We start from the raw sequence: 14,747 nt of genomic DNA on the forward strand, positions 1-14,747 counted from the left end.
CAGAGTCACTAAGGTGGATTAAATCTTTGAATAGACCCCGGGAGCTGCCACTTAATTTGTATTTTAACAGCCATGCCCCAGGCATTGCAAGTTATAGAACCCATATGTGTATGCAACAAATTAGGACAGAAGACACGTTTGATGTTTTTGAGCATATACCTGAGCAGTTAGCTGGACACTCTCCTCCTGCAGTGTCATTATGGCTTCAGATATTTTCACTGCAATCGACTCTGCAGCAAGTTCCACATTAAAAGGTCCTACCAATCGCTCAGCCACCTCCTGCAGTCCATCTAAATGAGGAGAATTGAAAGACACGTTGACACTTTTTCTTTTAACCTTCCCTATTTGTTAAACATTTATTTAATATACATTTTTAAAAGCTTAGGCTATACAAAAGTAAGATTTTAGTTGCAGCTGCAGTTTGTCAGGACGGTCAGCTCCTTCCATTATACAGAGTAATGGAAATATAAGAATAATGCTCTTTTTTTTGGCCACAACAGGTATGCAGGTATTTACTGCAGTCTGCAAATGTGACTACATCAGTAAACATACCAAGATCATATATCACAGAAGGAAGTAAATATTTACAATTCGATTATCCAATCTATCCCTATCACAGAGGTAAGATACTCCTAAAGGTACAACTTAACAACACAAATGGGTAGAAATCTGTGGAATAGACTGAGCAAGGTAGCAGTCCTTGTCTAGGAACAAGTAACTGAGATATACTGTATACCTGGAAACTACAGACCAGCCAGCCTAACATCAATAGTATGTAAACTACTAGAAGAAATAAGTGACAATATCCAAGAATTTGCTGATGAAAATGATATTGTTATTAGTAACCAAGTACACCTATTATTTGATGGTTTATTTGTATACACTTTAGCATTTAAGATCCACAGTACACTTATTATTGTGATGGTATAACTGTATGTATTCTTGACCAGGGTAGATAAGATGTTTCACCTTCCTGTGACTGCCAACCACTGTATACTCCACCCTTAGACCCACTTAACTTTACCTACGATTAACAAGACCACACTTGAAATGGAGTATAACTGGCCATAGCAGCCTTTTTATTCACAAATATTAAATATATAACATTCTTTAACACATAACAAAACTCCAACTATCAGTTGCTCCCCCCGGTGGTCTTTGACGGCACTTCCCAACTTAGCTCTGTTCCACTTCTACACTGCAGGCCTTTTTCCATACTAGGCCTCTAGTTGTGTAACACCAGCTCAGAGACAATCCATTATCTGCAGTGCAACCATTACCATCTTCCAGCTAAACCATGTTAGCTGGAATACACCAGAGGGCCCATACCACCGATGAGTCCCCCACACTTCCATCTCGTAGGTTATCTTGCCACCATCAAAGACCACCACCGCCAATTCATTGCTGCCATGACATATCCTTCTCGCACTGCGTCTGAAATAAAGCAAAATGAACACACAACAAAACAGGGAGGGTGGGTGTGAAACTGTTCCCTGTTTAGACTTCCCCCTGCAATGCTGCCCGGGCCACCCCCTGTCCCAGTAAATAAATTAAACCCCTCCCCTTGTTCCCTTTCTTCCAATCCACTACTCCCCCATTCCTACCCTATTCTCCTTAACCCCTTGTTGTCCCCCTTCTCACTCCTGTCATGCCCTCTGCTAGCTCCATTTCTTTCCACTCACTCCGGGCCTCACTAGTATTGGAGTACAGCAGTGCAGCATCAAACACATATGTTACATTTATGATATATCGCTCCTGCCAGACCAACCTTTTAACATTCTATGAGGAGGTGAGCTGTTATTTGGATAGAGGAAGGCCTGTGGATGTTGTATATCTAGATTTGATACAGCACCCCATAAATGCCTAATTTACAAATTAGGATCTTTTTGCATTGATGAGATTGTATGTACCTGGACTAGAAAAACTAGATGCAGAAGCACGTCCAGAGAGTAGTATTTAACCACTTCAGCCCCGGAAGGATTTACCCCCTTAATGACCAGGCCCTGTAATACGGCACTGTTACTTTAACCGACAATGGCGTGGACGTGCGACGTTGTACCCAAACAAAATTGATGTCCTTTTTTTCCCACAAATAAAGCTTTCTTTTGGTGGTTTTTAATCACCTTTGTGGTTTTTATTTTTTGCTCTATAAACAAAAAAGAGCAACAATTTTGAAAAATAAATAAATACAGTAATATTTTTTACTTTCTGCTATAAAAACTAAAATATCCAATAAAAATATATAAAAAAAATCAAATTTCTTCATCTGTTTAAGCCAATTTGTATTCTGCTACATATTTTTGGTAAAAAAAATCCAAATTAGTGTATATTGATTGGTATGCGCAAAAGTTATCGAGTCTACAAACTATAGGATAGATTTAGGGATTTCAGTGGGTCAGTGATTGGGCAATCAGTGATTTTTAGCAGGACAAATTGAACATTAAAGGACACTTTTTGGGGACCAGTGACACCATAACAGAGATCAGTGCTAATTAAATGCACTGTCTCTGTATAAATGACACTGGCTGGGAAGGGGTTAACATCAGGTGCAATCAAAGGGTTAAATGTGTTCCCTGGGAGTGCTTTCTAATGCCCCGTACACACGGTCGGATTTTCCGATGGAAAATGTCCGATCGGAGCGTGTTGTCGGAAATTCCGACCGTGTGTGGGCTCCATCGGACATTTTCCATTGGATTTTCCGACACACAAAGTTGGCGAGCAGGAGATAAAATTTTCCGACAACAAAATCCGTTGTCGGAAATTCCGATCGTGTGTACTCAAATCCGACGGACAAAGTGCCACGCATGCTCAGAATAAATAAAGAGATTAAAGCTATTGGCCACTGCCCCATTTATAGTCCCGACGTACGTGTTTTACGTCACCGCGTTCAGAATGATCGGATTTTCCGACAACTTTGTGTGACCATGTGTATGCAAGACAAGTTTGAGCCAACATCCGTCGGAAAAAATCCTAGGATTTTGTTGTCGGAATGTCCGAACAAAGTCCGACCGTGTGTACGCCCTGTAACTGTGTGGGGGATGCTGACATTAGACAGAGAGAGAGATCGGTGTTCCTGATTACTAGAAATCACAGATCTCTCTCTTTGCCTGTGACAGAACAACGGTCTGCCTTGTTTACATAGGCAGACTGTCGTTCTTTCATTCCCCAGAACGATCACGGGTGGTTGGTGGCCCCGTTGATTGGCTCCCACTGTGTCCAATCCCAGACCAGCGCCCAAGACCAGGGAGCACGGACAACGTACAGGTACGTTATTTCACGCAGCCGGGCCGCCCAGCCGCAGTATATGTGCGGTGGGCGGTCCGGAACTGGTTAACGAGATATATTCTGGGTGGTTATAAGCAGGGTGCCCCAGGGCTCGGTCCTGGGACTAATTCTGTTTAACTCGTTCATAAACGATATAGGGACTTGAATGAATAGTTCTCAGTGTTTGCTGTTGATACAAAGCTAAGCAGGGCAAAAACTTCACAGCAGGATACAGCAAATTTACAAGAGGACCTCAATAAAATAGAGGGGTGGTCACTGGGCAGCTATATGGTAAATGAGGTTCAATATTGAAAAATGTAAAGTAATACATTTGGGGGCTAGGAATATGAATGCAAGTTACTCGGTAGAGGGAGAACTGGGAGAAGCAAGGATGGAAAAGGATCTGGGGGTCCTAGTAGATCACAGGCTTACACAATTCCACAATTAAGTTGGATGAAGAGTGCATCAATCTTAAACTGCGTAAGAGGTTCTTTAGGGCCCATTCACATTAGGAACTGCATGTTCCATTCATATGCAGTTCTGTGCAGTGCGATTTCAACCCATGCATTTTGCATGGGCTGAAATCGCACAGCACCGCACCCAAAGTAGAGCATGCACTTTCTATTTAAACGCACTGCAACCGGATCGCATGGTACTGTTGTAGATCGCACTTCTCTTTCGGTGCGGGGAAACCAGCACAGGTCACGGGTTTCCCGCACAGCATTCTAGTGTGAACGGGCGCTTACTGTAAGAGCGGTAAGGATGTGGAAATTTGGTGGTGTCATTGGAGAGTGTAGATGAATTCAATATGCTTTTAGATGTGTTTCTTAGCGAACACAGTGTGCAGGGATATGGAAAATGATAGTGACCTACACACACATTCAGGTTGAAGTGGATAAACAGGTGTCTTTTTTCAACCTTAAAGGATATCTAAAGGTTTGTTTTGTTTTTTTAAAAACAAACATGTCATACTTTCCACCTCTGTGCAGTTGGTTTTGCACAGAGTGGCCCCGATCCTCCTCTTCTGGGGTCCCTCATTGGCTCTCCTCCTCTTTTCGAGTGCCCTGTTGGAGAGCTGCTCTCCTTTGGAGCACTCGTGCGGGCGTGTGGGTGTCCTGCTGCTGTGTCTATTGACACAGCTGCGCTGCTATCAATCTACCGAATCAGGACCTGGGACATCGGCTGGATCTGGTGTGCTCTTCCCTGTCACTGGAAAGACCGGGTTCAGGTAAGTAAAAGGGGGGCGAGCTGCTTCACAGGAGGATTTTCACCCTAATGCATAGAATGCATTAAGGTGAAAAACCTTGAGGGATTACAACCCCTTTAAGAATTATGTAACTACTGTCTGCAACCATCAAGAGTTCTTAACAACAATAAAAGGTAGATACTTGGATACTCACAAATAGGTCCACTTGCACCTAATATAGAGGATCCATTGGCTTGGTGAGTGGCTGAACAGTCTGCTACAGACAACTTCTTGTACTCTCAAGATGAATGCACCCAGCAGCACTCCATCCTTTTACACCCGAGGAACATACCCAACAGTGCTCAACCCAATCTAATAGATGGAGTTTACCACCAAACACTATCTAACACAGTGGTTCTCCACCTGGGGGTCGGGACCCCCTCGGGGGTCGAATGACGATTTGGCAGGGGTCACCAAATCCTGGGCTGTTCCTGAAGCCTGCACTGCTCTCCCAGCCTTTTCGCGGTCACCCAGAAGGGCTGTCCCTGGAGCCTGTGGCCGCCCGCTCGGCCTCTTCACAGCTGCCCATACAGTTCACAGCATGGCTGGGGGGCAGAGACTAGAGGTCAGCTGACTGGTGAGGAATGTGAAGTGGGAGGGGCTGAAGGAGACCCCATCTCATGATTTTGGCATAGGTGTCACTGCTACGAGACACCACAAAGTTGGAGACACAGTGACGCCAGAGACCCAGTGAGTAACACTACCTGTGATTATACTTGCCATTAAAAGTCCCCACTACAGTCCTCAGATCAGCAGATGACTTTGATCAAGAGCACCTAATTTGGTTGATCAGAACTCCCCCCAGCATTGCCACTCATCCCATTCCCCCCACCAAGGAGTAAGAGAAGGAATAAAAATAGAGAATACATGGAACGGAGAGGAAAAGAGGGGGAGGAACAAAGAAAAAGGGAGAGAAAGAATAAGAGAAAGAACAAAAAAGACAACGAGAGAGATGAGGGGGGAAAAAAACAAGAAATTAGGATAGAGAGGGATAAAAGGGAAAGAAAGGAGAACAAAGAGAAAGAGTAAGAAAAATAAAAGGTTGCGCTAATGCTAATAGTGCTTAATGTAAAATCCACAGTGCAAAAGGTTTATACCGTGATCATACATAACAAATAAATAAATATAAAAATAAACCAATGTGCAAAACATATGGTAATGGTGAAAGAAAACAGTCCCATCCAATGAGGCATCAAAAAAGTATCATAGTGAGTTTGGATCACCAAAAAATAAAAAATAAAAGTCCAAGTGACAATAGGTATATTTCTGTAATAGCAAAGAGAAGTCCACCACCAGAGAATAGAAGGGGTTACTTCTTACCAGAAGGCCATGACCCCCCACCACAGAGGGTCACAGCAAGCAGAAAACTTTAAAAGCCAAAGGATGAGAACTGCCAGCGGTGTCCACCAGAGGTCATCTCAACATCAGCCACACCAACGAACCCATATCAAAGGTATCATGGAATATAAAAGGGGCTCACATAGTGTAAAACTGATAAAATTTATTGAAATGTGATAAAAAATAAATGAACACTTACAAACGTAATAGATAAAACAGCCTTAAGTCCGGCTCCGTGGCCTCCGTGGGCGGAGCCAGACGACGCGCTGACGTCACCCCCGAGCGAGCCCACCCCAGCAGGACGGGTCTGCCCGAGCTAGGGCGGAGCCAGACGACGCGCCGACGCCACCCCCGAGCGAGCCCACCCCAGCAGGACGGGCCCGTCCGAGCTAGGGCGGAGCCAGACGACGCGCCGACGTCACCCCCGGAGAAAGAGAAAGAGTGGTACATCCTAAGTGGAAGGGACTCAGGGAGCGCTAAATGTCCGTGGGTTAGGGGCGCAAATTACTTGTCTTGCCTTGGGTGCTGACAACCCAAGCTACGAAAATAATTTTACTGTTAGGGGTCCCCAAAACTTGAGGAATTTTATCAAGGGGTCACAGCAGTAGAAAGGTTGAGAACCACTGATCTAACAGGAGTCTCACTCAAGTTCCTCAGACAGAATACTAAAGATTTCTGATGAACCAGCTGAGTGGGTAGCCCTGTGGAAAACGGCAGCACTGCGGGGGGGAGGGGGTTGTGGACAGGTACTAGTACCGATCCTCCTGCAGTGCCAGACAGCAGGGGGAAAGGGACACAGATACTAGAATCGATCCTCCTGCAGTGCAGCCAGAAGAAAAGCAGAAGCCGGCAGCATCTCACAAGAGTCACAAGCAAGAACGGCCCGTCCATTAAGGGTGCACGGGCGCCCCCTCCATGTCCATCGCCGCCTCCCCTATCCATGTGTCAGGCCCCTTTCAGGACACCAGCGCATGGATTCCAATGCGCAGGGGCTGTTTTTTTAAGCATTGTTTAGAGCCAGAGGCTCTAATAGGCTTCGATATAGGGTGGGCTCAGGTCGCAGCGAGTGGGCTCCGAGCCCACCCAGATGTGTTACAACAGCGATTCAATATTTGCTTTTGTAAGACTGATCCTCATCACGGCCAGGGATAAGGGAGCGGGTTTTGACACCGGTCACCGATTGGCTGAAAGGACAGGCGATCCCATTTGACACCCAGGAGGAGGAGGGGATGAGCTGGAAACTGCCATGGAGGAGAGGACTCGGAGCCGAGCTGCTGCACCTGCACCGGGGGATGGGTGGTTGTTTGCTGCCCCCCCAAAAAAAACACCAGATGCCACTGGTCACAAGTGTCAGCAATAAGACAGTACTGCTGGCCCTCCAGCTCGGCAGGTGCCCGGGCCTACCTTTTGAATGGAGGCCTGGGCCCAGTACAGGAGGACTGACTGACTGGCTCAAGAGATAAGGCTATAATTCTAATGGATTAAAAAACTATGGTTCAGCCACATCTGGAGTATGCTGTCCAGTTCTGGTCACCAGTCCTCTGGAAGGATGTACTGGAACTGGAGGAAGTCCAGAGAAGAGCAACAAAGCTAATAAAGAAGTTGGAGGACCTCAGTTGTGAGGAACAATTACAAACATTCAATGTATTCTCCTTGGAAAAAAGACGCTTAAGAGGGGACATGATTGCAATCTACAAATATCGTAATGGTGATTCCAACATTGCGAGGAAACTATTCAGTCTCAGGTCACTGAAGAAGACAAGTGGCCATCAATGAGGTTGGAGGAGAAGCAGTTCAACCTTAAATAGTGTAGAGGGTTTTTTGCTATTAGAGCAGTAAGGGTGTGGAACTCCCTTCCACAATTGGTGGTTTCAGCAGAAAGCGCCATTAATTAAAAAAAAAATGTTTAGATGGGCATCTAACTGAACACAAAATACAAGGATATGGGAGGTGGTAGAGACACACACACATACACACGTTGAACTAGATGGACTGTCTTTATTCAACCTTACCAACTATGTACCTCAGCAGAGCATCCCCTTGTTTACTAAGCTCTGGAGCATCTGCACTCGCAAAGTGTGCAGTTTATTTGCCTTTAATAAATCCACCCGACTGAGTCTCATGCTCTTCTCTACTTTGAAGGATCAGGTATTTTCTTTGTTTCAGGAGGCTGAATTGAGCAGAGGGGGTGGAAGAAAGGTGGGCACGTCCTGCTGGGCATGGGCATATTAAAGTGAATCTAAACTCAGCCTAAATGTGCCTGTTTCCTACAAGTGTACCCTGAAAATGTATCTTTTGTCTTGCTTTTCCCCCAAAAATTGGAGTGCAGTTCCTGTGCTTGGAGCCTCATAGCTGCAGTGTGACATCATCTAAGAACGCCAACCCTAACTAGTGTTATTTAAAATAGATAAATGTCTTTAAAAGATGGAGGTCCAGCCTCCTTCCAAAAAATTAAAAATCAGCAGCTACAAATACTGTAGCTGCTGACTTTTAATATTAGGAAACTTACCTGTCCAGGGATCTTGCAATGTCAGCACCCCAGCTGATTTTTCCATTTGCTCTCAGGTGCCAATTAGAGGATATATACTGTATATACTATTAGAGGAGATATACTGTATATACTATTAAAGGAGATATACTGTATATACTATTAGAGGAGATATACTGTATATACTATTAGAGGATATATACTGTATATACTATTAGAGGAGATATACTGTATATACTATTAGAGGAGATATACTGTATATACTATTAGAGGAGATATACTGTATATACTATTAGAGGATATATACTGTATATACTATTAGAGGAGATATACTGTATATACTATTAGAGGAGATATACTGTATATACTATTAGAGGAGATATACTGTATATACTATTAGAGGAGATATACTGTATATACTATTAGAGGATATATACTGTATATACTATTAGAGGAGATATACTGTATATACTATTAGAGGAGATATACTGTATATACTATTAGAGGATATATACTGTATATACTATTAGAGGAGAAATACTGTATATACTATTAGAGGATATATACTGTATATACTATTAGAGGAGATATACTGTATATACTATTAGAGGAGATATACTGTATATACTATTAGAGGATATATACTGTATATACTATTAGAGGATATATACTGTATATACTATTAGAGGAGATATACTGTATATACTATTAGAGGTTGAATCTGGTAAATATCATCAGACTCAGAGATCACATTTTTTTATTTAACCAGTTCCCAAAAAGCCGCCGCAGTCAAACTGCAGCAGGATGGCTCCCCTGGGCGAGTCGTCGTAGCTGTACGTCAGCCCTTTAAGATGCTGTAGGAGGCGTGCGCCCGCAGCATGTCTGCGGAGCCGATGCAAGTGCCCGGCTGGCGTGATAAGCGCTGGGCACCCGCGATCGCTCGTGACAGAGCAGGAACCGGATTTGTGTGTGTAAATACACAAATCCCAGTTCTCTTAGGGTAGAGGAGACAGATCGTGTGCTCCTACTAAGCAGGAACACCGATCAGTCTGCTCCTCCAGGGAGTCCCATCCCCCCACAGTTAGAACACACTTAGGGAACACAGGTACCCGTTCCCGACCCTTGCCCCCGAAAAGTGGTACCAGAGTGGGGGAGGAGGTAGATAAGCAGGACTTCCACTTTTGGGTGGAGCTCCGCTTTAAATACCCAGAAACATAAAAACTAGGAAAATTTTTTAAGTGCCTGAGTATTTAATAAAGACATTTTTGGACAATGATAATAAGTGCTGGCATTTGGAAATTATGAAATTGCGTGAGGAGAAGTGTTGCTGAGAACCCTAAAAATGTTTGATTGTATGGAGAGGGGGAATTGCTCAGCAGCGCTCAAGGCACTGCAGCCTTTGACTGTCTCACCAGATATGGAGTGAGATTTGGTAATGTCACTACTGTGCTGATCACTGTTCTCCTTACTGGAGGGGAAACAGTACCTGAGGACCTAAAGTGTAAGAATCTCCATGCTTCATTCATTCTGTGATTCTTTGCTTCCGCCACTTCTGCTGCTTCTTGAATTCTAATCCACTAGTCATCAGATCACCAGAGGGCAGTTTTGACATGAGGAAGCAAAACTCTGTCTCTACCAAGATGGTTGCCTCCCACACACAGACTCAAGGCAGAACAAGGCATGGTAAGTCATTACTGGGGAATAGATCTGCTGCAGGAGCCTACAGGCAATACTGGGTGATTCGTTTTTTGACTAAATCTCCCGTTTTTGAACTAGTTCTTCCGTTTTTCCAGATATGTTTTCTAGGGCTGACATTTGGGTTGCCACCTTTTCTTCAAGCCAAACTCGAACACTTTAGCGGTCTGGGACACCTTTGGGTGCCCCAAGGAGACTAGTAATGCAGTGCGCATACCGTTTCAGGCAGGCTGTGGCTCCCCAAGTAACCAAATCTGTTGCCGTCCGGGAGCTGTGGGCAGCTGTCTGGGGGCAGGTTTGGCATCACTAAGGGGCAGGGTAAAAATGTGGGCATGTCCAAATTGCTCTTGCTGACATCATTACCCTGCCCCTTAGTGATGTCGAACCTGCCCCCAGACAGCCGCCCACAGCTCCCGGACGGCAACAGATTTGTGTGTGACTATCTTGGTTACTTGGGGAGCCACAGTCCGCCTAAAACCCGGACACATGATTCAAAATCCAGACTGTCCGGGTGAATCCTGGACAGGTGGCAACCCTAGCCCAGGCTGGAAAAAAAAAATTTTAAGCGAAAGATTAAAAAAAATTTTTTTTTTGATCTTCTGCTTTTAAAAGGTAAAGAGGAGATTTAGGGTCTTTTTGACCCCAGATTTCTTCATAAAGACAACCTGTCATCCTTATGACTATCTTAGTTACTTGAGGAGCCACAGCCCAATCTGAATAATGTGTCTGGGTTTCAGTCTGCCTGAAACCCGGACACAGGATTCAAAACCCGGACTGCCCGGGTAAATCCCAGACAGGTGGCAACCCTAGCTGACATCCTGGTCCTGATTTCACTACTTAGTATGTCACCAACCTGGAGTAATCAGTCAGTCAGTGAAGCCTGAAAAGCTTTATCTTGCATGCTTTATCCAGATCAGTGGCTCACTTCACAGTGATAGGGGATAGAGTCTACTTGCTACCTAAAGATGCATGTTAAAGCAACTGAAATAAAAGAAAACATTTTCCAATGGAATAGAAAGTTATCAAGGGCACAAACCTATCAAGCTGTTCCAGTCTGCATCCATGTCCGCCTGGTGGGCGAGGCAGCCTTTCATGATGTTGAGGCAGAGTCCATGGCAGGGCAGGAGGGATGTATAACCTCGGCAAAGTGGGCAATACCACATGCGCATGGCAGCCCGGAGACAGTCAGGAGGTGGCACAGCCTGAGCACAGAGAAGTAACAGTTGTAATTGCAGCAAGAAGACCAACGATTTATTACACAGGTTTACATAGCTCTCAAATGTCCCTGATTTCGAGGGACTGTCCCTGATTTGTCCCTCTGTCCCTCTTCCCCCCTCATTTGTCCCTCATTTTGGTCTGATCTATATAGCTGTATATAAAATGCACTTTTTATCTTTCAAAAAGTGTTTCCCAGTGCTAAACCTTTCATCCAATTTCTAAATTGCTGCATTTGTACATTTTAAAAGCCAATATAAAGGTATAGTAGTAGTAAAAAAAAGTCCTTGTGGATTTTATTAACCTTTTTTTGGGTTAATTCTCCTTTAAGGGGGTGTGGCAGGGGGCGTGTCCTATGCCTACATACATTTGCTGGTAGGTGTCCCTCATTCCCATCTCAAAATGTTGGGAGGTATGGATGTACCATATATGACATGTTGGTAATAAAAAACTGTGTGGTAGCAACTACATGGCAGATGTCACTTTCCGATAAAGGACAGAAAGTAAGACTGATGACACACAGGCAACTGCCGCTAGTGATTCTGCCAATGAGAATTTGTCAAAATCAATAGCATCAGGATCGCCAAGAGGATACCTGTTTGGCCCCATGGAATTGCTCCCCCTGTAGCTGAAGCAGTGAGATGTCGCTCCCATTGCTAGCGATAGAGATTCAGCAGTATTCAAGCCAGTGACAGAGAGACATCTTGCGGCCTGTGGCTACAGAGGAATCGATTCCAAATGGATACACAGACGGCCTTTTTAATGATCTTGCCGCTGGCAATTTGTCACTAGTGTCAGAATCATCTCTGTGTCATCAGCCTTTGCGAAAAAGGGTAATGGCGCGTTCACACGGGCGGATTTTTCGACCGGACTGGTCTGACGGACTTTCAACTGACTTTCGTCGGACTTCCGACAGACTTTTGAACGAACGGACTTGCCTACACACGATCACACCAAAGTCCGACGGATTCGCACCTGATGACGTACGACCGGACTAAAATAAGGAAGTTCATAGCCAGTAGCCAATAGCTGCCCTAGCGTCAGTTTTCGTCCGTCGGACTAGCAAACAGACGAGCGGATTTTTCGACCGGACTTGAGTCCGTCGGAAAGATATGAAACATGTTTCAAATCTAAAGTCCATCAGATTTTTGACCGAAAAAGTCCGCTGCAGGTTCGATGGAGCCCACACACAATCGGATTGTACGCCGGATTCGGTCCGTAGGACCAGTCTGGTCAAAAAGTCCGCCCGTGTGTACATGGCATAGGAGTAATTTTTACAATTCCTACATTTTTTACTTCAGTCCTTTCTTTAAAGTGGAATTCCAGGCTATTGGCGAACTATGGTTAAACCTGCTCCCACCCCCTTCTAAATCCGATTCTAACTACCCTGTAAATCCTTGGTGCCCAACCTGCCGCCAGAGGGCCACATGTGGCCCTTTTGTATATAATGTGCAGCCCTCTGCAATCTGCAGTGGGAACATTGATTAGGGTAATAGCATTGATCTCGGGTAGCCAATTTTTTCAGGGACCAGTTGGGCAGGCGACCGCGGGGGGTGATTGGTGGGGGGATATTCGCAGAGTAAGTCCTCCGCACTGTATTGTAAAGGGGCATTGTGAAATAAAGGGGACTGCACTGTAATGATCACAGTGCCCCTTTACAGCGCAGGCCCCTTTATATCACAGTGCCCCTAGCCATCACAGACTCATAGCCCCCTTCTGTCTGTATCACCCTGCAGGAGGAGGACAGACTCATAGCTCCTTCTGTCTGTATCACCCTGCAGGAGGAGAACAGACTCATAGCTCCCTTCTGTCTGTATCACTCTGCAGGAGGAGGACAGACTCATAGCCCCCTTCTGTCTGTATCACCCTGCAGGAGGAGGACAGACTCATAGCTCCCTTCTGTCTGTATCACTCTGCAGGAGGAGGACAGACTCATAGCTCCCTTCTGTCTTTACACCCTGCAGGAAGAGGACAGACTCATAGCTCCCTTCTGTCTGTATCACCCTGCAGGAGGAGGACAGACTCATAGATCCCTTCTGTCTGTATCACTCTGCAGGAGGAGAACAGACTCATAGCCCCCTTCTGTCTGTATCACCCTGCAGGAGGAGGACAGACTCATAGCTCTTCTGTCTGTATCACCCTGCAGGAGGAGGACAGACTCATAGCCCCCTTCTGTCTGTATCACCCTGCAGGAGGAGGACAGACTCATAGCCCCCTTCTGTCTGTATCACCCTGCAGGAGGAGGACAGACTCATAGCTCCCTTCTGTCTGTATCACCCTGCAGGAGGAGGACAGACTCATAGCTCTTCTGTCTGTATCACCTTGCAGGAGGAGGACAGACTCATAGCTCCCTTCTGTCTGTATCACCCTGCAGGAGGAGGACAGACTCATAGCCCCCTTCTGTCTGTATCACCCTGCAGGAGGAGGACAGACTCATAGCTCCCTTCTGTCTGTATCACCCTGCAGGAGGAGGACAGACTCATAGCTCCCTTCTGTCTGTATCACCCTGCAGGAGGAGGACAGACTCATAGCTCTTCTGTCTGTATCACCTTGCAGGAGGAGGACAGACTCATAGCTCCCTTCTGTCTGTATCACCCTGCAGGAGGAGGACAGACTCATAGCCCCCTTCTGTCTGTATCACCCTGCAGGAGGAGGACAGACTCATAGCTCTTCTGTCTGTATCACCCTGCAGGAGGAGGACAGACTCATAGCTCTTCTGTCTGTATCACCCTGCAGGAGGAGGACAGACTCATAGCTCCCTTCTGTCTGTATCACCCTGCAGGAGGAGGACAGACTCATAGCTCTTCTGTCTGTATCACCCTGCAGGAGGAGGACAGACTCATAGCTCTTCTGTCTGTATCACTCTGCAGGAGGAGGACAGACTCATAGCTCCCTTCTGTCTGTATCACCCTGCAGGAAGAGGACAGACTCATAGCTCCCTTCTGTCTGTATTACCCTGCAGGAGGAGGACAGACTCATAGCTCCCTTCTGTCTGTATTACCCTGCAGGAGGAGGACAGACTCATAGCTCCCTTCTGTCTGTATCACCCTGCAGGAGGAGGACAGACTCATAGCCCCCTTCTGTCTGTATCACCCTGCAGGAGGAGGACAGACTCATAGCTCCCTTCTGTCTGTATCACCCTGCAGGAGGAGGACAGACTCATAGCTCCCTTCTGTCTGTATCACCCTGCAGGAGGAGGACAGACTTATAGCTCCTTCTGTCTCTATCATCCTGCAGGAGGAGGACAGACTCATAGTTCCCTTCTGTCTGTATCACCCTGCAGGAGGAGGACAGACTCGTAGCCCCCTTCTGTCTGTATCACCCTGCAGGAGGAGGACAGACTCATAGTTCCCTTCTGTCTGTATCACCCTGCAGGAGGAGGACAGACTCATAGTTCCCTTCTGTCTGTATCACCCTGCAGGAGGAGGACAGACTCATAGCTCCCTTCTGTCTGTATCACCCTGCAGGAGGAGGACAGACTCATACAGTAGTTCCCTTCTG

At 45.9% G+C, this 14,747-nt stretch overlaps 1 protein-coding gene across 2 annotated transcripts in view; it reads right to left on the reverse strand.

Annotated features, from left to right (window-relative positions):
* The window catches only part of GPC2 (glypican 2), a 108,487-nt gene that overhangs the window by 15,000 nt on the left and 78,740 nt on the right, over positions 1-14,747 (reverse strand). For both annotated transcript variants that reach the window (XM_073622888.1, XM_073622887.1), the window contains exons 6-7: positions 11,068-11,233; positions 160-290 (exon numbers count right to left, since the gene is read on the reverse strand). In XM_073622888.1, the coding sequence (XP_073478989.1) occupies positions 160-290; positions 11,068-11,233 (297 nt within the window). The remainder of the gene's footprint in view (positions 1-159; positions 291-11,067; positions 11,234-14,747) is intronic.

Source organism: Aquarana catesbeiana, linkage group LG03, assembly GCF_042186555.1.
Source record: "Aquarana catesbeiana isolate 2022-GZ linkage group LG03, ASM4218655v1, whole genome shotgun sequence".
Lineage (NCBI taxonomy): Eukaryota > Metazoa > Chordata > Amphibia > Anura > Ranidae > Aquarana > Aquarana catesbeiana.